The 23,488-nt window shown below is 38.8% G+C and overlaps 3 protein-coding genes across 7 annotated transcripts in view; 2 read left to right on the top strand and 1 right to left on the bottom strand.

Annotated features, from left to right (window-relative positions):
* LOC120421577 (cathepsin B-like) overlaps nucleotides 1-23,488 on the top strand; it is a 400,102-nt gene that overhangs the window by 17,357 nt on the left and 359,257 nt on the right. The gene's annotated exons all lie outside the window — the stretch shown is intronic.
* LOC120421565 (transcription factor GAGA) lies at nucleotides 801-14,700 on the bottom strand. Of its 5 annotated transcripts, none has more exons than XM_052707859.1 (7): nucleotides 14,683-14,700; nucleotides 10,427-10,937; nucleotides 8,366-8,653; nucleotides 5,756-6,149; nucleotides 5,537-5,692; nucleotides 5,138-5,454; nucleotides 801-967 (listed from the first exon to the last, which is right to left on the bottom strand). In XM_052707859.1, the coding sequence occupies exons 2-7, from the start codon at nucleotides 10,616-10,618 to the stop codon at nucleotides 815-817; spliced, it is 1,500 nt and encodes a 499-aa protein (XP_052563819.1). In that variant the 5' UTR covers nucleotides 10,619-10,937; nucleotides 14,683-14,700; the 3' UTR covers nucleotides 801-814. The 5 variants fall into 5 exon arrangements, with proteins under 5 accessions (XP_052563819.1, XP_039440727.1, XP_039440726.1 ...); XM_039584793.2 differs by lacking the exon at nucleotides 14,683-14,700 and adding an exon at nucleotides 14,132-14,473; XM_039584792.2 differs by lacking the exon at nucleotides 14,683-14,700 and adding an exon at nucleotides 14,138-14,473.
* LOC120421567 (ubiquitin-like-conjugating enzyme ATG3) lies at nucleotides 15,962-21,891 on the top strand. Its single transcript, XM_039584796.2, has 5 exons — nucleotides 15,962-16,370; nucleotides 16,439-16,574; nucleotides 16,638-16,975; nucleotides 17,030-17,304; nucleotides 21,386-21,891. Exons 1-5 carry the CDS (start codon nucleotides 16,299-16,301, stop codon nucleotides 21,543-21,545), a joined length of 981 nt encoding a protein of 326 aa, XP_039440730.1. The 5' UTR covers nucleotides 15,962-16,298; the 3' UTR covers nucleotides 21,546-21,891.

Below are 23,488 nucleotides of genomic sequence, written 5' to 3'. Positions count from 1 at the left end.
GTAGCTATTTACAAAGCGATAAAATGTTTTCTCCTTTTTTTTTCTCGGTATGAAATATATGAATCCTTCATCTAGCGTTACTTTCCTTTCAAGGGAAAAATCGTAAAAAAATAATCAAACTCTAGTTTTTAACAGAACATCGTTTTTGATTCACTAAAATTTTCCTAAACACTTTCGTTTCTACTTACGAAAGTCACTCATTTTTTCTTTGCAATGCTGCAAATTTGCTTAAATTTCGCAAAAGAAAAAAAAATCAAATAAAACATTCATCAAAAAATAAACGATCGCCTCCCGTCCCCGTTCCGACCACTCTCGCCTTTAGAGTGGCCACTTTCGAGGGCCGTTGCCACACGACTTTGCGAAATTAGAGAATCAAAAAGTGCTTATAGGACGACGCCAGGTCACCGCCGTCGGCGGAACCCGCGTTTGCTCTGCTACTGTTGGCTCGCTGCTGCTGTTGATGCTGTTGGGCGATCGAGTTACGATTGCGGGCCGCGGCCACCACGGAGCTGGCCGTCGTTCTGACTACGGCACCTCCGCCCCCCGTTTGTGTTCCTACCTGTTGGTGGTGGTGTTGGTGATGTTGCTGCCCCTGCTGCTGCTCCTCGTCCTCTTCATCATCGTTAGTGGCATCGATTATCGTGGGACCTCCTCCCCCTCCTCCGGCTTCTACTTCCTCCTCCTCCTCCACCACAATCCCCTCGCCCGTCTCCTCCTCGATCTCCACGTCCACGCCACTATCGATGATGCAATCGTAATCGACCCCCTCCACTATTTCGTAAACGTCGCCCCCCACGACGTCCTGGTCATCGTTCTAAGTCAAACGATTCGGCTGGTCCGGTCGACGTTCCTCTATCGTGTAGACGGTGTTGCCGACGCGGAACAGCTCCGTGTGGGGGCGCAGCGTTGGCTCGTGCGTCGCGATGATGCCGGCCTCGATCGGCTCGCCGGTGCGGATGAGGGTGGCCTGCGGGGGGACAAGGGAAAGAAAGAAGAGAGAGCGATTGTTAGTATGTACAGTAGTTGTTCGGTAACTGGGCTGAGAACGTAGCCCAGTCACCGAATGTTGCTCGTTAACTGGGCTGAACAAAAAATAACGAGGGGACCACCGATGCATAATATTTTCCAGATGAAATATAAAAATAAAAGTTATTCAAATTTATTTACAATCCTTATTTTTCATATTTCTTTAATTGTGATTTGAAATTAAATAAAAGTTTGAAAAAAGTTTTTTTTTATTTATTGAATATGATTTTTGCATCCATTTGTTTTGGTTTTATGACGTTTGTCTGCTTTTTAACTGGGCTACGGCCCAGTTATCGAGCGCCCAGTTAAATAGCAGCCCAGTTAAACAACGCCCAGTTACCGAAAAACTACTGTATTGAAAATTCCTAATTGCCTTATTGCCTAATGCCGAATCTCAAAACGCAGAATCTTGAAATTAAAAGGACGGATTTTGTTTTTTTTTTTGCTCGAAATGAAGTAAACCAAAGGACAAATCCAAACAGTTATTAATAAATTTTTGGCAGAAAAAAATCAAAATTAAAAAAAAATAGGTGACTAAGGGTGATTCACAAACTCAAAAAATAAAAAAAAATTGAATTTGAAATTTTAACAAGGAAATCAAAAATATAAATACAAAATCATAAGTGTATTCAAAAATTGAGAAATTCAAAAAAATTATAAAGGGATTCAGAAATTTAAAAATACGCATCCGGGTGTAAAAACATTAAAATTCAATAAATCACTAATTCAAAGCTTCAACAATTTTAAAATTTAGTCATTTAGAAATTGAAAAAATAATAATAAAAAAAAATCAAAACCTAATAAAAAAAACTAAAATTATTAATTTTAAAAATTTAAAAGTTCAGAACATCAAAAATTCATATGTTGAACTATGTTCCATTAAAAAATTCTAATTATAATTTCAAAAACAGTTAAAATTTTAAATAAATAGTAAATCAAAAAGTTTAAACTTTAAAATCAGTTTGTATTCTATTTCCCAAAAAGTTTCTAACCTAACATATGACTCTAAAAATATTTTATATTTTTTTAAATTTGAGATGGCGGCAAAAGTGGCAGCGTTTAAAAATTTTGAAATTTCAAAAATAAAAAAAATCCGGAATCCTTTGATTTTTTTTGGATTTTGAGAATCAAAGGATTTAGAAATTTTAAAATGTGATTCCAGAATTTTAAAACTTCTGAATTTTAGAATGTTAGAGTTTTTTTTAATATCAGAATTTTTATTTTCCGGATTTATTTTTTTTATTTTTTTTCAGATTAATGAGCCAATTTAATTTTAAAATTCAATTTTTGTTTTTTTTACGTAACCATTTTTGATTTTCTGAATATATTAATCTCTTTATTTTTTTTCTCTCGAGAACCTCAAGCGCGCGCACCATCACACGTGCTCAAACCGAACTGTAAACTTTTCTTGGGGGAATGTGCAACTTTTCATGACCGCGTTTCTTCCGATCTGCATACCGTACTTATTGCTGAAAATCAGGAAGTTCACTTTTTTTTAACTTTTTCTTTGAAAGAAAAATGCTCATTTAATTTCGAGAATTACATTGTGCATTATTCGTTTTAGTTTTTTTTTGTTCGTTGTTTTATCATATTCGAACTTAATGATATCTCTGTATACGATAAAAGGCTTGCCCTTATGTATATTTTTGAAATAAAGAGACAAATACAAATACAAATTAGTGGGATTGCTTTTTTTTCAGGAAATGCTCAACACGTATTCAACTATTTCAAAATATCCTAAATATTTAATATTTCAAACTTTTAAAAGTTTAACATAATTAAATCAAACAAATCCAGAGTTTTTTTTTAAAAGGTCCGATAAGCTATTGTCTTTCATATGTTTATAGGACCTAATAAAAAAAAGTCGAGAAATGTTGTTGATGTTAATTCATTTATTTCTGGTAGCTTTAACCTTCTTGGTCATTCGTTGCCCTAATCAAACAAATGGTTTTATACAAAATTGTCAGCTTAAAAAAAACATAATTTTCATAGCAAAATGGTCTAAAACAGTTTAAAACTTTTTGCATACATTTAAGACAAGTTGCCTGCCGTTGGCTCTTTTTTTATCCTTTAAATTTATTTAATTGAAATTTTGAAGATTGCATTGATAGAAACGGTAACTTTTGATATTTTTTTTTGTTTAAGGGGTTACATACATGTAGAAAATCATTAAATTTCATATTACAGAAAATTTATAGAATCCACTAAAAACATGATTTTCAATCACTCCTGAAAGTTTCACGAAGATATTTAATGATCAAACTGAGTAAAAGACGATTTAAGCTCAACATTTTGCCGTGCGCAAAGCGGACTGTCAAACTTTCTGAGCGTTTTTCTCGAAGCACCGAGTTGATTTATGGGTGCCACGATATCTCGAGATGGGATGGACCAAATTGTCTGAAATTTGTGGTGTAGACTCTCAAGACATATCCCGTGTGCATGACGAAGCCCGATTTTGAAATTTCGCATTTTAAAAAAAATACAAAATTCAAAAACTTTCGATTTTTTATATCAAAAACATAAAAAATATTTTTATCTTTTTTAAAAAAAAATCGGCCATCGTCATGCACACAGGACCGGTTTAACGAGTCTTCACCAAAATTTTGAGCCGATTTGGTCAAGGCAGTGTTGAGATATCGTGGCACCCGTTTTTTTAAACTGCTAACTTCAAATAGCTATACTGCCGTTCTACGCATAATTGTCCCATGTCAGTTTTGGACGATTTTGACTTTATGACATTTTTAAGTTTAGTTTGATGTGTACTTTAAGAAAAACACATAAAATATGGTACTTTGTTCGGAAACTCATTAAAAACAACACCAAGTCTGTTTGTCCCATCGTTGTACTTCTACGCATAATTGTCCCACCAAGTATTTTCTTACACGGAATCATCAGTTTTACTAAGCATTGTGTCTTGTTTGCCAGTTGTATAGCAAGATAATCACAAATAAGGGTGATAAACTGCTAACTGGGACGATTAGAGACACGTAGGGCGAATATGAACCCACGGGACAATTATGCGTAGAAACACAGAATTCGGACGAAAAACTTCAATCGCTTTTTTCTCAGTTGCACTTTTTTGAACATGGGACAATTATGCGTAGAACGGCAGTATATCTCGGCAATGATACAACCAAATGTCTTCAAATTTGTTTTGGTAGTAGAAGAAAATGTATATTTTAATGCCCTGAAAACAGATTTTAAATAAAGTTAAGTGTGTGCTCACACTAACCTCTGACTTTTTTGTCGATTTACATGTAACCCCTTAATTAAATGTGTTAATTTCCAGTTCATGTAATCCCACATAAAAAATGTGTAATTTTATCTCATTTTCTATTAACAAGGTGAAATTCGTATTTTTTCACACATAAATTTAGGAAAATTTCCATCAAAATTGTAGTTTTACACCATCCATAAAAATAACACCATATCAACTGTATAGCTTGGGCTTCCTCTCTGGTTGAGATTATTCATTCATGCAGTTTAAGATTTTTGCTGATTTGCAATATCACATAAAAACCATGTGATTTTGCTTACGTTGGTCATCAGATCAAACCAAAACAAAACAAAAAAACTTGACTCGTCTGGGTTTTCGTTGGAGTTTTGCGGAACCACACATCCGGACCCAATTTACCTTGGAATTGGCCGCCAGGTTCCTTACCATTCTGAAATGGGTAATTGAAAGCAGTGCGAAGGCTAACATCACACCACATATATTTATTAAAAAGCTTGAAAGATTATTCAGTTTTAGTCCTTTTCAGTCACGATAGAGAAGTTTTAGTAGTCCATATAGTGTTTCATCAAGTTACTTTTATTATTTGTATTAATTTTACAGATAACAGCTTTTAGAATTACTTCTTGTTTTTTTTTTATCAAATAATCAGCACATTTTTGAAGATTCTGCGTTTATGAAGACTTAAATCAGGTGTAATCGATTACAAGATGTAACGTGGAAACTACTTATTGCGTATAATTTACGTATGTCAACAATAAAAAATGACTTTAGGACAGTGTCCTAGTGTGGCTTAACAAGTTCAAATGAAATAACAGCAACAGGGTAAAAATAAATTCAAAATCAACAAAAACGAGTCAAACAAAACGCTCACGCTACCTGATTCAGATTTCCGATGGCGAGCTGATGTCCGTCCAGCGTCTGCACCTGGGCAATCGAGAGCGAGGTCGTTCCGTCGGCGTTTTCGTGCTGGGTGACCACGTGCTGCTGCCCGTTGGCGGCGGCCTGCTCGAGCTGTTGTGCCTGTGCCTGGGAAACCGTTACCGATATCGTGCCCGAGGTGTCGATCGTGGTCTGCTGCTGTTGGGCCGCCTGCTGGGCCGCCTGCTGTGCTGCCTGCTGCTGTGGGTCGCCGCCAGCCGTGCCACTTCCGTTGCCATTGGTTCCGCTCGTGTTTGCCTGTCCGTTTGCGCCGCCTGTGGGGGAGAGTGGGAGGAAGGGAGAAGATTGTCAGTTAAACTTGCTTGTGTCTTCCTTTGAAGCTCCCTCGCAACTTACCCTTGCTCTTCTTGACGCGTTCCTTCTTGGCGCCCGGTTTCTTAAAGTGCCGCAGCTCCAAGTGGCGACGCAGGTTGCGGGACTGGCGAATCACGGCTTGGCAGATCGGACATGTGGCCGGCTGCTCCGACTGGGACTTGTTCTTGATTTCTGAAACAGTGTACGGGAAATGAACTCAATGACCCCTCAAGCTCTCGGAAACGAAACCCCAAAACCTACTAATTATGCCGTCCTTGGAATCGATGACCGAGGCTCCGTCCGCGCTGGCTTCCTTCTTGATGTCCTTCACAACGTTGGCCGCTTCCTCCGCGCTGTTCACGATGATCGTCTGGATGGTTCCTTCCTCGTCGGTTTTCATGACCTTGGCCGCTTGGGTTCCTCCCGCCGAGACGGTTGCCGATGCCTGGGGTGACTGTACGGTGATGGTTCCGGTTGCGTTGGTTCCGCCCGACTGCGAGGGTTTCTTCGTGCGTTGCTTGCGCTTGCGGGTCGGCAGGAACTGGCTGATGACGTCCTTGGTAACCTCGTCGCTCATCTGGTCGGGGGTGATTGTTTCGATAACCTGGGCCTGGACTGTTTGGGTGGGGGTCAGCGTCGTGATGAGATCTTCAGTCTGGAGAGGGGTTGTAAAACGGAGCGTTTGTTGAATTTAAATGTCATACAAACGGTGAGGATATAGAAGCTTCTGTTTCACAACAAGAGATTTCCTGAATTATGTCCTCCTCTTGCCATGCAAACTAACAAAATTTAGAATTTAGTAGAATTTTTCAAAGCTACGATCATTTTTTTTTTGTTTTTTTCCAACTATTGATTTCATGATATTTTTTGAAAATTTAAAAAAATGATTTTGAACCATTAAGCTTTCAAAATTTTGAAAAATCTTAAATTCTTTAGTTCTGAAATTCTAAAATTCTAAAAATCTAAGATTTTAAAATTCTAAAATTCTAAATTTCTAAAATTCTAAAATTCTAAAATTCTAAAATTCTAAAATTCTAAAATTCTGAAATTCAAAAATTCAAAAATTTTAAAATTTTGAAATTCTAAAATTCTAAAATTCCAAATTTCTAAAATTCTAAAATTCTAAAATTCTAAAATTCTAGCATTCTAAAATCCTAAAATTCTAAAATTCTAAAATTCTAAAATTCTAAAATTCTAAAATTCTAAAATTCTAAAATTCTAAAATTCTAAAATTCTAAAATTCTGAAATTCTAAAATTCTAAAATTCTAAAATTCTAAAATTCTAAAATTCTAAAATTCTAAAATTCTAAAATTCTAAAATTCTAAAATTCTAAAATTCTAAAATTCTAAAATTCTAAAATTCTAAAATTCTAAAATTCTAAAATTCTAAAATTCTAAAATTCTAAAATTTTGAAATTCTAAAATTCTAAAATTTTAAAATTCTAAAATTCTAAAATTCTAAAATTCTACAATTCTAAAATTCAAAAATTCAAAAATTCTAAAATTCTAAAATTCTAAAATTCTAAAATTCTAAAATTCTAAAATTCTAAAATTCTAAAATTCTAAAATTCTAAAATTCTATTATAAAACTCTAAAATTCTAAAATCAAAATTTTCAATTCTTCAAATCTTTATTTCTGAAATCTAAGTTCTAAAATTCTTCAACTCTTAAATTTTAAATTTATGAAATTCTTATTTTTTATAAAAATTCTTCAAGTTAATAATTCTGAAATTCCAAAAATAAAAAAAAATATTAAAAAATTAAAAATTCTAAAATTTTAAAATTTCGAAATTATTAAATTATGAAATAAGCAAATTATTCAATTCAAATCTTCATTTCTGAAATCAAAATTCTAAAATTCCAAAACTCTTAAAATTCAGAAAATTTAAAATTATGATTTTTTTTAAACGCTTCAAATATTCAATTCTGAAATTCCAAAATCCATCAATTGGGTCCTAAAATGAAGCTAAGATTGCTGATATTATTGTTTACAGCGGTAAAGCTTATTTTTCTGAGTAAAATGACCCTTTGTACGACCACAAAGAGTTTAAAATGGATTTTTAAATCAATTTCGAAAAATTAACATCGCGGTCCTTCTTGACAGAAAAGTTCCTACTTGACAGCTCGCTCCAAGGGGACCATAGTTGATCCATCGAAAAAATGTTGTCTTGTCAAAAAAAAATTTGCATTAAAATGAAAAAAAAGTGATCAGAAATGGTTTTTAATCGTGTTTTTTACCGTTGTACATAAAAATTGACATAGGGCTTTAGTACCCAATTCAAAAAAATAAAAATTCAAAAAGTTTAAAAAAAAAATCTAAAATTTCAAAATTCTAAAATTCATGAACTCTGTTTTATCAAACTTTATAAAATATCAAATTTTTAAATTCCAAAATCCTGAAATTCTAAATTTTTAATTTGTAAAATTTTTTTTTATAATTTTGATTTTGAAACTCCTAAACATTACTTAAAAAAAATTGTTTACTTCAAGAGGTTTCGTTTAATTTTTTAGATTTTTTATTGTTTTTATATTCGTTTTTGGTTTGAAGTACCTAAATTTAGTAAATCAAAAGTTCAAGAGTTCAAAAAATCAGAATCTAAAATTTTTAAATTCTAATTTTCTATGGGACCATCCATAAACCACGTGGACACTTTTTTGGGAATCTGTTACCCCCCCCCCCCCCCCTTCGTGGACAATAGTCCATACAAAAAAAAATCTTATTTGTATGGGTCGTGGACAATCGCCATACCCCCCCCCCCCCCCCCGCCCCAAAGTGTCCACGTGGTTTATGGATGGTCCCTATACATTATTCAACGAAAATATGTCATTCAACGCGATTCGTTCGATGTGTCCGGACCGAAAGTTACTCACGCAAACATTGTTTCCCACGTCGATGACCGCCTTGACGGTCTGGTGGTTCTGGGGCACCAGCGTCGGATGCAGCTGGATCGAGGTCGTGTACGTGGTGTTGTCGTCCTTGTGCGACACCGTCTGCGGCGCCAGGCCCTGGATGTTGAGACAGTGGGCGGCCTGCAGCAGGGACGGCAGCTGCGAGTGGTCAACACTCACCTCGCCGCGGTACACAAACTCCAGCAGCGCCTCCAGGTCGTTGGCGTTCACGCCGGCCAGCATGACGACCGGATGTTTGCACGGGGTGTTCTAAGGGGTGGGAGAGGCGAGAAAGAGACGGAACGAAAACAGAGAAATTTAGTTAGCGACGAAAAAAAGAAAAGAAAGAAAGATGAGCATCATTATCGATTTGACCAAAAACACTCCGCGCGCGCGAGTGATCGTGAGCATTATTCTCTTCCAACGCTTTTCACTGAAGAGCAACCCTCGTGCGAGGTTCCTCCGAACCTTCCTCTCTACTCTACACACAGTTCAACACTCTGCTCTGTTCTGCTGCTGATCAACAAACGAGATTCTCATTCCAGTTGGAAGAGCCGATGGTGGTCGGATTCTGAGACATTCAACAAGCATCAAAACGTACACAGAGCGCGCGTAATCAGCGCTGAACCGTGTGGGAGACGCGGAGCAGGGCGGAGAAGGACCAGCCTCTTCCTTAACACGCTGCTCTGAGGCTCACAGGTCATCTCTGGTGCTGCTCAGCGCTTCTCCCGCCAGCTCTTCGCCACTTGACGCGCGCGTGTGTACTCTTGTGTTGTGGTTGTGCACAGCGCACACAACTCTTGATTCTCTTGATTATACCGTCCGTCGTCGTCTTCTTCGTTGTGTTCCCGGTCCTTATCCTCATTTCACTTCTCTCCTTGGACTTGCGAGTCCAAAACAACGGTGCACAAGCAGCGCAACATATCATCATCACAGAGACTCGTTCACCTCTCTCGTTCTCTGCTGCTGAGGCTACCCTCCGGGCTGGAGTTGTTTGAGACACCCTCGTTTGAAAAGCGCTTTCATCAGAGAGCAGCAGCAGCAGCAGCACATGCGGTAGGAAGCATTCACACCGCGGGCACTGAGGGGAGGTCGAGACGAGGCGACTCTCGCAACCGGGCGATAAAACGAAACATAAAGTAGACCGCCAGAGCTTGAATGGCTGCGTTGAGTAGCGGTTGTGCGGTGTTCAGGGCTGGCTTTGCTGCTGTGCCTCCGTCCATTCCTCGTTCAAGTCAAAGGCGGTCGAGTTCATGCGGGAAAAGGTAACTATCGCGCTTTGAAGCGTTGGGTTTCTTTGATGCCGTGGCTATTGGGTTCGCGGTGGTTGTTGAAATTCAGCTGGTACACCGCAATGGATGGTTCGCGAAGGTCCGCGACGGAGACACGGTAGGGTGCACGTATCGGTACTTGTACAGGGCGATGTAGGTAAGGGAAGAGCGAAATCATTTCATTATCTATCTTAATTGTTGTCGAGCGTTTACCTAACACAGACTTCAAAAATGAGTTTATCTATGTAATCATCAAACTCTTCAAATTGTATCGTCTGCAAAAGCCAACATTACAGGAATAAGCTATGAATATCTTAGTTGTTCTTCGAATGAGTCTTCCTTCCTAATTTTGACACTAAATTTCACTTCACTTAACATTGAATCACTCATATGTCACATGGCCTACTACACCACTAACAAATATAAACACTGTTCAACTTTACTATTTATCGAGGCTTTAAGTACTTGCTTGTGAAGTCTGTGTTCGGGAAACGATTGTTTTTAGTCTTGCCAAAAGTCTTAACCATTTGAACGTTGTCGTTGTCAGATATTCAAATTATTCCAACACCCGCTGTAGCGACCAGCAAACACACAAAACGGTCCCTTCTCCTCACTTCCCTTCACTACCTTCTACCCGGGTGTTTCGAGGGAAACCCAACTCGGTACTTTACTGCCTTCGCGTACCTTTCTACCGGCCGTCGTTTCGCTTTGACCCGACCTGAAAGTCTCTCGACGTTACGACCACCGAGCTCTACAATCTCCGCCAACTCACCTTCAGCAGGTCCAGCAGAAAGGGGCTGGCCGCGCACAGGACAATCTTGTGGGCCGGAAAGCTGCGGCCACCGGCGGCCAGCGTCACGTCCACCAGGTCGCCGTGGCATCGCAACAGCTGGACGGCGGACACCAGCGACGTTCCGTAGTCGCCCCACGTCAGTGAGTACAGAGAGTTTATCGGTAGTGACATTTCGTCCCCCTCCTTTCACTTGCTGTTGTTGTTTTCTACTGTATTTGACTTGTTTTGTCGACGTGTTTTCTTATTCGAACTCCTGCACAAAACCGCACTTTTTTTTTAGTTATTTCTACGCCACTCTATTACTCTATTCCGAGTCGTCGTGTATTCCCCCCACACAAACACACACCGCTCACTAGACCCCGGTCGCCTTTCGGCGTGTTTTTTTCACTGACTCTGGTTGTACAATTCTACGACTTTTGCCTTTTTTCCCACTCTGGTCGGCGGCTTCAACCAACTCACTACACACACTAGCTGCTGCCCGTCGTAAACTCTGCATTTAGAAATGAAAAGAAAAAAATAACCTGGATCAGTGTTGCTGTAACGAGGTTGGAAGGAGAAATGTTCGAGAAATGTTGTGTGTTAAAATTTAAAATATTTTTGATACTCGTTAATCTCTTTCCCGAAGACTTTAAATCGATTTAACTCCTTCAACATACAGAGCGGATTCGTTGTTCGTTGTCAAAATGTTGTTGCCATTTCAACCCAATTGTTCGGCGATTTCCGAGCCCGTGGTTTTAAGCTTTTGACAGCTGCCAGAAGTTCTAATTAGCGAATTCGGATTCGAATGCAGTTCCATTCTCTTTTTTGTGTAATTTGAGGTAATATTACATCATAATAGAAGTTATGTTAAATCTTGCAAATTTACACAATTTTTTACTGTGTAGGTTTTGGTTAGGTTAGGTTATGTATCAAGAACAAAAAAAGGTACCTTTAAGCCATAGAAAAGTTTGGCAAAAAATGAATAGCGAGTTATGATTTTTTGAAGAAATTGTTTCGTGTTTTGTTTATTTAAAATTGAATTTGTAATCAGAAATAACTTATATACTTTAAAACAGGGCGTTTATAGCCATTTCTAAAAATATTCATAGAGTTTTTTTCAACAGGTCCTGTAAGCATATAAAAGACAATAGTTTATAGGACCTTTAATAAAACTCTAAAAATAAACACCTCGCAAAAACCAATGGTCCGATTCTCAATGTTAAAAAAATCTAAAATTTAAAAAGGGCCAAGCATTCAATATTACGCCGTTATTTTTTTCCAAAAAAGTGCACTGCCCATGTTTGCATAAATGTCCCATATGCAAAAACAGCAAGCTGAGAAAAACGCATTTGAAGTTTGTCCCATACATAAGGCTACGTGTCAAGTTTTCGTGAAAAAACTGGATTTCCTCTTGATTTCTAGAACAAAGTACTGGATGTTATAGGCTTTTCTGAAAGAGCACATGATTTTAAACCAAACTGCATTATTAACTCAAAAACGATGAAATGCATATGGGACATTTATGCGATCATGGGCAGTGCATATCTCTGCTTATTTGTTTTTTTTTTCCTAAAACATTTTCATTGTTTTTCAGTGGAGAGCATTTTGATTTTTTTCGCATTTAACTCACGGTTACGACACGACAAAGCGATTGAAGTCAAAATAGACCAAGATCGAACCAAGTTTTTAGCGCGTGGCATTTGAAAAGGTCGTATGCGCATCGGACATAAATTACATAAATAAAAACTTTTTTCAGTTTTTTTTTCTTTAGAAAGATTTATGTTTAATCTCAAATTTGAACTAGGGGAACAGCATATAATTCCATCGAGAACCTAATGTTGGCATATCAGCACTTTGGTGTTCAGTTACAGCTAGTTTAAAGCATTTTCGACAGAAATTTAGTTAGTGTTCTGAAAGCGTAATTGATTTTTATACAACGGACAGGAAATATCAAACAAATTTTATTTTGTTTCAAGGAAACTGAAGCTATTCAGTTTTTAGTTCAGTTCAGTGTGTTGTGTTGCTTTTCTTGAATGGCCAAGTAGAACTTTGTTTTATTGATCTAATAAATGTTAAATGTAAAAAAAGATAACGTAATGCTTGTAATTATCTCGCATATATATACAAAAAAAAGTAAAAACCGAGGTAGAAACAATGGTAGAAACTAACAAAAAACATAATTTGAGAATACATTATGTATCTATTTCATACGACCTTTTCAAAAACCATACGTAAACAATATTGACAACGCCTCTGGTGGGGACTTCAGGAAACTGCATGCGTGCCAGATCCCTGATTTAACCCTCTAACGCCGTTACTCCAGAGCACCACTAATTTTTGTCCTCTAAATGAAATTCCTCTGCAACCATGCACTTTATCAACCTGCATTAGTTTATATAGAATGTTATATAACCATTAAAATTTCATCATGTTTGGTCGATCTAGATACGAGTAATGTAGAAAAACGCAAAAAATCTCGACTTTGCTCTGGGCGGAAAGGGGTTAAGGGACGTGCAGACGAACAATTTAAAGTATTTTTGAATTTGATCATTCGTAATTTGAACGAGAAAATTGCGTTTCAGACCAGTTTTGAGCACGCTGTATCTTTTGAAATGAGCAAGATAGAACAATGAGAACATGAAAATAATAAAAAGAAAAAAGAAGATTTTTCCATACAAATTTGGGAGAGTTGTTTGTGGACCTAAAATCAACTGAAAAAAACTTTGTTCTGGTTTGATTATCCCACTATGTATTGCTGACTAAATACAAAAAAAAATGAATGCATAGATAAAGAGCTTCGATAGAACCTGTCGAATGTAAACAAATCATTTTTGTCTCCCTCTCAAAACAAAGCCAAACGCTTTGTCAAACGTCTACGAGATTCCAATAAGCGGCAAGGACTCGGAGAGTTTCAAAATTTAAAAATTTTCTCCCGAAAAAAAGAAAAGAAAACCATTCTCCCACTGTTTGTAAACAATAAACTAATTCGCTCTTCTCCTCATCTCAATCCCTAATCATTTTGGCAACACTGCTTTTCTCACATCACTGCACCCCCTTCCACCACTCTCTCTCTCCCTGTTCCTACGACCTAAAACAAGCTCGCGCACACTCCCCTCTCTCTCTGCCGTACTCTTCCGTCTCTCTCGCTAGCTCTCGCTCTTCTCCCCGCGTTCCGCTCCGCTCTGTCGCTACCGCCTTCCTCTACCCTCTCTTGGTTTGAGCGCGCGTGAGCGTTACTTTTCTGCTCGGGCGAGAAAAATGAAGGGAAGAGGCCGAAAGGAAAAAAAATCGACAAAATTTTCGGAGCGCTTTTTTTCCTTGCGTCGGAGTGTCCAACCCGTTGAAAGGTTCCACGGGTCGTCTTGTTGGGTTTAGGGTTTCCATGGGTTGGATGTGGAATGGGGGTTTTTAGGTTGAGGTTAGAAAGAGGGTTTCCGCGGGAACAGAGTAGATTCGAGATTGTGGGAGCTTGAGGAATATCTATCCGAATCTCCCGGAGAATCCTGCTCCAGGTTCCTCCGGAGTGTGCAACCGATAGCCTAGCGCTCTTGGGAGCTCTTCTTATTCCGCTCTGCTCTGGGGCCTCCACGGAGCACTTTCCTGGTGCTTCTACTTTTTGGTAGTCTTTTTTCACACACGCATACACACACATACACACTTTCCCAAGATGTCTCTCGAACAACAGCGAGGAGAAAAAGAAGAGACCTTTACCGTGCGAGTTAGCGCCTAAAACCTCCGGAAAACGCTGCCCCAGGGCACGTTGACACGATAGGTGACCGATTCTGGTACCGGAAATGGCCGATTCGACCTGAAAACCGTGCGACCGATTCCCGAAGCACCACCACGAAAAAACCTTTTTTTTCTACACTTCTCTCTATATTTGTGACAGAGCCACAGTAGGCCACTTTTTACTCCTATTCTTCTTCTTTTTTTTCCTGCTGCTTCTCTTCTTTGAATCCCTCCGCCAGAGAAGAGATACTCTGTGTAGTCTCGCGCACACACCGACACCAACTACTGAGCAAACTCAACTGAGCTAAGCTCGCAACTCCCAACAACCGCTGCCTGAGTTTTCAGCTCTTCGGTTCTCCGAACGATCAACCGAAGCAGGCCACACACAAACACACCACGACACACACACACACATACACACGTTATATTAAGCAATGATGGCCGCGCGCTCTGCTCTTGCGCCGTTTCGCTCAAACAAGAATAGTCTCCTAAAAGTGAATATTTCCGAGCTATGTGCTCCTTCTCACCCTTTCTCTTTTTCTTTGCACTTTTTGGGCCAGCAACCATAAGAAGAGGGACCGAACAAGAGAGATGTGTGAACACTTTCGAGAAAGCGGACTGGCACACACAAACTCTCACACACTACGGCTACTCTTGCTACACTGGTGGCTACAACGTTGCACAGAGTTGAGAATGGGACGTGCCTAAACTACGTAGCTGTTTACTGGACTAAAATAGACGTACCTGAACTAACCTTTGAAAGGACAAGATAACAAACTGCAACTCGATGAAAAAATCTCTAACTCAACTATGGACGACCCACGCCTACCAGCAGTCCAACGTTGGACGTGGAAGAGCGCTTGCGAGCAAAAATCGATTTTTCCCTCGACTTGACAGAGAGAGGGAAACAGAAACAGAGAGGGAGAGGGTAGAAGAGGCAGAGCGTGCGTGGAACGGTGCACTACAGTGAGGGTCGAAAGTCTCAGGAACGTGGTTGGTGATCGGCAGAGGCACTTCTCAAACGCCGACGTCTAATGACACTACACTTAGACGCCCTTGTTCACAATCGGGTCACTAAAGGGGCAAGCCACAACTCACAGCGAACGACTCGGGGAACACCCTACCGCGTATTTAGTACGTTATTTACGAGCAGATATCTTTCGATAATTCTTTGTGCGTGTTTTGAGAGTGTCCTGCAAACTTAATACACTTCTTTGTTGGCCCAGCCAGGGCTGAGCTTGAGGTTTTTTTAACAAATTTAATATTTAGCGCAGCCTCCTTAAACAATTTGGCTTCCTCAGCAGGGCGCAAGAGAAACTTAGCATTTTGCAAATTTGCCAGGTTGCCGATTTGTGCTGCGCCTTCATGAAAAAGATAAACGCTCTCAGGAGGCCCCAGGGCGTCCAAATTGCAAATCCTTTGCAGAGTATTTTCGTATCAATCCGCTTGCTGTCTTTCGCGTTACCTACATTTTGCCTTACCTAAAACGAGAAAAAAAATTGCTCAAGAAGTTTGTCAAGAAATTTATCGATGTCGATTTAAGGCTATGTCCCAACTGTCTTCATTAACCTTACCTGAAACGAGAAAAAAAATGTTATAAATTAGATAATATTCTAGAAAGTAGGGTTAAGTGCATTATGTTGATGTCGGTGTTTGGGAAAGGCATGTTCTTTACTAAAATGGTGACATATCAGGGGACAACTTGTAGAATAGTGGTGAAAAGTAAAGACCTAAGTTTGGCTCTGCCAATCGAAGCTCGCACACAACCGTGCTCGGAACGTCAAAAGATTGCTTCCGTCATCACAACCATCAGGTTCAGCTGGTGCTTCTGTCAGCCAGAGCAAACCCCGAGTCATAATTCGCTCATTGTTGTGCCAGACAGCAGCGCAGTCCACAGAGACCATTCGTTCTTTGCTCTGGGCTTTAAATTAGTCAACTAAAGAGTCCTTATCTCACGTTTATTGGGATTTCCTCCCTAGTTCGACAGTTTCTGTCGCCGAGATCGGTTTGTGTGTGCACGACTTCATAACAAAGAGGCGCCACTCGGGTATCTCTCTTGGTGTATTATTTGTCGATTGATTAAATTAGCTAAGGCGTTTGGGGGTAGGTTCCAAGGTTTGGAGGATCCTTCTCGTGTCCAGCCATGCAGAACGTGCTGAACTCGGTCAAGGGGACGGCCCTCGGAGTGGCCGAGTATCTGACCCCGGTGCTGAAGGTAACTTCAGGATGACTCGAGTCTTCTCGGTTGAGATGAGTTTATCGATTTTCTGTTTGCCGTTTAAGGAATCCAAGTTTCGGGAGACTGGAGTGTTGACGCCGGAAGAATTTGTGGCGGCTGGAGATCACCTGACGCACCACTGTCCCACTTGGGCATGGGCCATCGGAGACGAAGATCGGGCCAAGTCGTATATGCCCAAGGGTAGGCTCAACTCGCTAGAAGATTGTTTGGGATACTAATTTGCACCATTTCCAAACTCCTCAGACAAACAGTTTCTCATTACTCGTAACGTGCCATGTTACCGACGCTGCAAGCAGATGGAATACGTCGGAGAAGAAACGCTCGTCGAGGAGGGTGACGCCGACGGTGGTTGGGTCGAGACACATCACTACAACCCGGACGGCGAGGCCAGCGGTTCGGGGCTGGAGCAAAAGGTTTGCGAAATGACCCTGGACGGGTCCAAGGCGGACGACGACGAAGAAGCGGCCGACATGGACGATCCGAGGAATTCGGGCGAAGCCGGTGGGGACGATGATGACGATGCAGACGCGATCGACATGGACGAGTTCGAGGAGAGCGGCATGCTGGAGGAATACGACCCGGTATGACCCTTACTAACATCTCAAAAAACCCCACCTAACCCCCCACTGTTTCAGTCCCGTGCGGAAATCCCGCAGCCGGTCAAGAAGAAGGACACCACGGCCGACGGGGACTCGGTGATCCACACGCGAACGTACGATCTGCACATCACGTACGACAAGTACTACCAGACGCCCCGGTTGTGGGTGGTCGGGTACGACGAGAACCGCAAGCCGCTCACGATGGAGGAGATGTACGAGGACGTGAGCCAGGACCACGCGAAAAAGACGGTCACGATGGAGAACCATCCGCACCTGCCGGGGCCTCCGATGGCGTCGGTGCATCCGTGCAAGTAAGTTGGCGGCGAAATAAGTTTGCGTTTAAATAGAATAAGTTAGGTGATTCATTCGCCTAACATAGTGTATACGTCGTGTTCTCGGTCGTGCTTAGGGGGTTTGTTGTGGTTAGTCAAAACAATTGCGATAATCCAATGAAATCATGCACAAGTACAGCTGACTCTGTGGTTGTGGATCTTCGCTCTCTCAATATTTCTACATCTTTCGAAGTTTTTGCAATCTCTTCGAAGTGCATTTTTTTATGCTCTCCCTTCCTCGAAATCCTCTCTAGCTCGACGGATTAAGAAATCAGCAATTCGAAAAATCGGAAATAAAAAAAAGTCACAAGTTTCACAATAAATAAAAATTAAATTAAAAAACTCAAGAATTCACAAAATAAAACATGCAAAATAAATCAAAATTTAGAAAGACTTTAACAATTACCTAAAATATAAGATAACAAAATTTTAAACTTCAAGTCTAGAGTTTTAGTTGAAATAAAATAAAAACGTTACTTAATCCACCCTTAGGTGGTTGGTGCCTTCCTCACATTTAAAGGGTAATGCTATCCAAAATAGACACGTTCGTGGGAAGGTCTTTTAATTACCTATCCAAAGATAGGTCGCATGATATGTTTGGACCACGTTTTCATCGAAATATCTGAGATATGGCCTCTGAAAATTGTATAAATAACACTTAAGTGCTTATAACTTTTGATAGGATTGTCAGATTTTCAATGTTTTAGACGCGTTGGAAAGGTCTTTTAAATACCTTTCTAAAAATGTATAGCATGACAGGTTTTCTTACAAAAACCACCCTTTTTACAATCTTCCGGACTTTTGTTAAAATCGTTTTTTTAGCATAACTTTTGAAGTACTTAAGTAAACTGCATAATTTTTAATAGCGACTTATGGGACCCCAAGACGGATCGAATGACACCTAAACGGACAAAATCGGTTCAGCCAATGTCGAGATAATCGAGTGACAATTTATTGATCAACATCCCACCACACACACAGACATTTGCTCAGAATTCGATTCTGAGTCGATAGGTATACATGAAGGTGGGTCTAGAGGGCCTAATTAAGAAGTTCAGTTTTCGAGTGATTTTATAGCCTTTCCTCAGTAAGGTGAGGAAGGCAAAAACGAAATCCAAAAATTCAGATATGGGTCATTCCAGGTCAACTGAGTACACTTTTGGACTCGACCTTCACCGACTTGGACCAAACTTGGAGGGAACGTTCATCTATCGATAGTTAACAGAAATCCCAAGTTTGGTGCTGATTGGACCATCCCTCTATTTTTGGCACCGCCCTCTTTTTTGGCGATTTTCTAAAAAACTTTTTTTTCTTTTAATCATAACTTTGCAACTATTTGAGCAAAAGGCTTTCTACAGGTTGCATTTTATAGAAAATTGTCCAAGGAATTCGATAAAAATAAAATTTTAACTTTTAAATGCCCACTAATATTATATTTTAACGTTTTAAGTATCAAAATTCAGTTTTGACCAATTGCTTATATTTTTATTTGTTTTATTTTATCACCATCGTGTTCCCCGGACAATTTTACATAATAATCAATGTAGACTTCAAACTAAAATGAACTATTGGCGAGATACAGCGATTTTACTGAAAAAAGTTTGATTTTGCACTGCACTCTGTCCTATGAATTCAAATCCGAAATAAGTTTCTCACATATAAAAACCGAATTTTGCGAGATTCACTCCTGTTTGTTGAAAAGTACACCATGAACTTCCGAGTGCTGCTCAAAATCAAACTTTTTTCAGTAAAATCGCTGTATCTCGTCAATAGTTCATTTTAGTTTGAAGTCTACATTGATTATTATGTAAAATTGTCCGGGGAACACGATGGTGATAAAATAAAACAAATAAAAATATAAGCAATTGGTCAAAACTGAATTTTGATACTTAAAACGTTAAAATATAATATTAGTAGGCATTTAAGGGTTAAAATTTTATTTTTATCGAGTTCCTTGGACAATTTTATATAAAATGCAACCTGTAGAAAGTCTTTTGCTGAAAAAGTTGCAAAGTTATGATTAAAAGAAAAAAAAGTTTTTTAGAAAATCGCCAAAAAAGAGGGCGGTGCCAAAAATAGAGGGATGGTCCAATCAGCACCAAACTTGGGATTTCTGTTAACTATCGATAGATGAACGTTCCCTCCAAGTTTGGTCCAAGTCGGTGAAGGTCGAGTCCAAAAGTGTACTCAGTTGACCTGGAATGACCCATATTTGAAAATAAAAAATGTAAAGACTACATAAAAAAAATTACAATATAAAAACTAACCAAAAATAAAAAAAAACAAATTCCAAACTGCAAAAAATCTTAAATTTTGCGTTTCAAAATTCAAAAATAAAAAGACCAAGAATTTAAAATTTTGAAAATAGGTATAAAAAAAATAATTAAAAAAATCTGAGCTAGCCAATCTCTTTTTTAATTTTCATTCGAATTTGGGTCTTAAAAAATGTTTCAAATAGATCTGATTTGGTGTAATCAATGGTGGCGGCCAAAATGGCGCCATTGGGATACTTTAAAACTGTATTTAGGCATGAATTAGACAAGGGACCATCCATAAACCACGTGGACACTTTTTTGTGAATCTGTTACCCCCCCCCCCCCTCGTGGACAATTAACCATACAAAAAAAAACTTTTTTGTATGGATCGTGGACAATCGCCATACCCCCCCCCCCCCGAAAGTGTCCACGTGGTTTATGGATGGTTCCCAACCAAAATGTCGGACTCAACTGATTTGGGGTCGCTGAACTTAAATTTCAAGAAACAAGATTTTTTCAGTGATTCGATTATTCAAAGCTTTGATAGAAACTTCTAAATAATCGAATTTTAGATTTTTGAATCATCGTGTGATATGAGTTTCAAATAATCGTGCACCGACCTAGCTATGAACTGTATTCAAGAAATATGGCTTTGAGGTTTTAATTTTAAGTATTAGGTTATAAATTATTTGAATATTTTTCTAAGGTTTTTTTTTAATTTTAGATTTTTAAAATTTTTAATTTTAAAATATTGTTAATTTTTTTTTTCAAAGAACCACATGTGTCGTACATGCTTTCACACACAAACCGAACAGTCACCTTTTCTTGAGTTGGGGTCATGGAAAAGATGCGCAACTTTTCTTGACCTCCCACATTGTGGCTCTCTTGCAGAACAACTGCTCAAGAGAGGATTGCGAGAGCGAGCAATAACTCAAGGCAAGACAGTGAGCAAGCGAGCAACTCCCCTTTTGTCAGATCCAGATTGAACGAAATTTTCTCCACTTAGCTCTGTTGTTCTCCCGTTTACAACAGTTAACTCTTGCGTTGGAGCAAACGGGAGAAATGCAGGCCAAACGGGAGAAATACCTGTCAAACGGAAGGGAGTTGCTTGCTTGCTCGCTACCTTGCCCCGAGAAACGGAAACTCTCTGAAATCCTGAAAATCCATGGCAGTGATATTTGAACACATAAATAATAAAATGGACCGGAAGACAATCTTATCCGGATCTTTCGAAGTGAGGTGATTTTTAGGAAGTAAATTGTCTTACCTTCGGTTTTCCTCTTCTGTGCCGGTTTCCTTTCAAATCACCTCTCACCTCTGTAACATCGGGTTCTTTTACGCTTCTTATCCCCTAATAAACTGCACTTTTTCACTTAAAATTGTTCAAATAAAATTAGAAAACTTTCTTACCAAACCGTCGTTCCTCACGCAAATTGGGAAAGAGAAAAAAATTAGCGCGGCGTTTTTCGATGACAGCTTGACAACTGTCATCAAGAAGGGGCATGGGCGTACGCGTTTGTTTCAAGAATATTTCGGAAGGGGTATAATTGACGTCGGACAACGTTATATGATTTCGTTTGGAATTTTAATTACGACTAAAATTAGGGTAAAATCTCGGCAAAATAAGGTTTTTACGCTTTTTTGTTAGTTTTCTGAGCTAAATTTGAAAAATTCAATATTTTTTGGGGTATTTATTCTAGAGTTTGATCGAAGCGAAATTAGCCATGTAAATTAAATGTAGCGATGCATCATTTGATTGTAAAGTTGAAATATTTTTTTAAATTCAATTTAAAATTTAATTTCAGACACGCCGACATCATGAAGAAGATCATTCAAACCGTGGAGGAGGGCGGTGGCGAGCTGGGCGTGCACATGTATCTCATCATCTTTCTCAAGTTCGTCCAGACGGTGATACCGACGATCGAGTACGATTTCACGCAAAACTTTAACATTACCAACAAGTAAGCGCGAAATGACGACGACGACGAATGGAGACGATATTCGGCGACTGGCTTTCGGCGAATCGAGATGATATTATTGAATGTTGCGAAGCTGCTTGGGCGTAAAAATTACCACCATTATAAGGAAAATATATAAAACATACACGCACTTTACCAGCAAGAAATTTTGGCTTTTTTAAAACATGCTTCATGTAGACACATTACCCACATTGCTGCTACAACAACATTAATCAAGGTGGAACGACGCAACGAGAGTGAAAACAGAAACATTCAGGAACGAACAACATTTTTGATGACGGTTAATGTGAAAATTTGATTTGAAATAAAATATTTTAATAATGCAAAAAGAAGCGAACCGACGTTTGTTTTTGTGGTTTAATTTCTGTTATCCTGTTTATTAATTCTTCATATATTGTACACAATAAATATATTATGTAAATATAATATCTTTACATAATGATTTATTTGCTGTTGTTTCCGTGTTTATTTCTTCTTGTTTGCTTGTTTATTGAACTTTTACACACATGTATATACTGGTTTTGTATGAACGCCTTTTTTTTTACCAACCGTGAACTCTGTGTTATTTTGGTCTAGGTTTTTCTTCTAGAGCTTGCTTGTAATTGCTACAAGAGCTATCAACAAATGGAGAGCGCCATCTCCCAAACGTATTTTTTTTGTTATTAAACTATTTCATTCGACACAGCAAATTGTCTTTTTTTTTAGTTTGGTTAATCGTTGCTACTATTTTTTACTTCTTGCCTTTTACGATATTGACCATGCGGGGTTCGGTTGTGGCGTGTGCTGAAGAAGGATTCCAGTTAGATTTATTTTACTTTTGTTGATGTCCAGCTTGAGTCTAAATTTTCATTCAATTGATATTTGGTTTATGTACTGTTTACACTAGTCTGGAATGTTTTTTTGTCAGATTGGCGTTTGTTCCATTTTCGACGATGAGCAAGTGTTTTTTTTTATTTCACGAAAACAGGAATGTTGATTGAAAATAATCACAAGCCGATTGGAAAGCATCGATATGTAGCTGTTGCTGGGAAATCAAGTGGAGTAGAATAAATGCGGATTCGTCTGTAGCGATTGTGAAATAAAGGTAATTCGGTTTGAGGTCGGAAATGGGGAGATTGGAGCCATCTGAACAACGAAATGGGGACGGTTTGGAATGTTTGGTGATGAAAAATAAAAACAAAATGAAACAAAATATTTTCAAGTTATCGTTTTACTTCTCACTGCCAGTCTTAGCTTTAGTATAATTATAATATAGTTGATACTTATTACAAGAGTGCACACTACAATGTAACGCGCTGTACATTCGCTTCGAATTTTGCTCAACTGTGGCCCAATTGGCCAACGCTAAAACGAACAAATAAATTTCCACGTCTGCTCTTTTTTCAGCAATCAGAATATTTAGCATAATTAATCAAGGGTATAATAAATAATGTGTATTCGGCTAAACTAAACTCTTGATATTAACGCCAGCATCTCACCTAGCTCGATAGCGATTCGCGTCGTGATGTTGATTCATCAAAACAACCACTACCACAGAAGCAACAATAACTATAGACAACGTTCTGTGATTGGAAAATGTACAACAATGTTGTATTTATACTTTTGCTAATACACATTCACTATATGCTTAATCAGTAAATTACTCCTTGCTTTGCTGGACTGCGATAGCGTGTTAATCATTAAGTTAAATCGTTTTTCACATAATTTGTATGGAACAGCCCACTCGTGGAGGACGTTCACGTTAAAATCTTTCCCGAATAAACTGACCGAAACTAAATGAGCCTAACCTAACGGAGGACAGCTTGTTAGTATGGGGATTCCATTATGTGAATGGATTGTTAAATTTCAGTATTACTTTTAGGAACAGGACGCGTGGATGGAAAGGATCTTTCGAAATCTCTCTGTTCTTGTCTATGTAAGGGCGTGTTT

This window comes from Culex pipiens, chromosome 2 (assembly GCF_016801865.2).
Source record: "Culex pipiens pallens isolate TS chromosome 2, TS_CPP_V2, whole genome shotgun sequence".
NCBI classification, from domain to species: domain Eukaryota; kingdom Metazoa; phylum Arthropoda; class Insecta; order Diptera; family Culicidae; genus Culex; species Culex pipiens.
The sequence above is the reverse complement of the archived record's forward strand: the minus strand, read 5'-3'. Positions and strand labels throughout refer to the sequence as shown.

Coding starts and splice junctions, on each gene's coding strand:
- LOC120421565 (XM_052707859.1), bottom strand. CDS start 10,618: ATGTCACTACCGATAAACTCTCTGTACTCACTGACGTGGGGCGACTAC. Junction 5,455..5,536: donor ACGCGTCAAGAAGAGCAAGG/GTAAGTTGCGAG, acceptor TCTCCCCCACAG/GCGGCGCAAACGGACAGGCA. Junction 968..5,137: donor CCATCGGAAATCTGAATCAG/GTAGCGTGAGCG, acceptor GTCCCCCCGCAG/GCCACCCTCATCCGCACCGG.
- LOC120421567 (XM_039584796.2), top strand. CDS start 16,299: ATGCAGAACGTGCTGAACTCGGTCAAGGGGACGGCCCTCGGAGTGGCC. Junction 16,371..16,438: donor ATCTGACCCCGGTGCTGAAG/GTAACTTCAGGA, acceptor TTGCCGTTTAAG/GAATCCAAGTTTCGGGAGAC. Junction 17,305..21,385: donor GCGTCGGTGCATCCGTGCAA/GTAAGTTGGCGG, acceptor ATTTAATTTCAG/ACACGCCGACATCATGAAGA.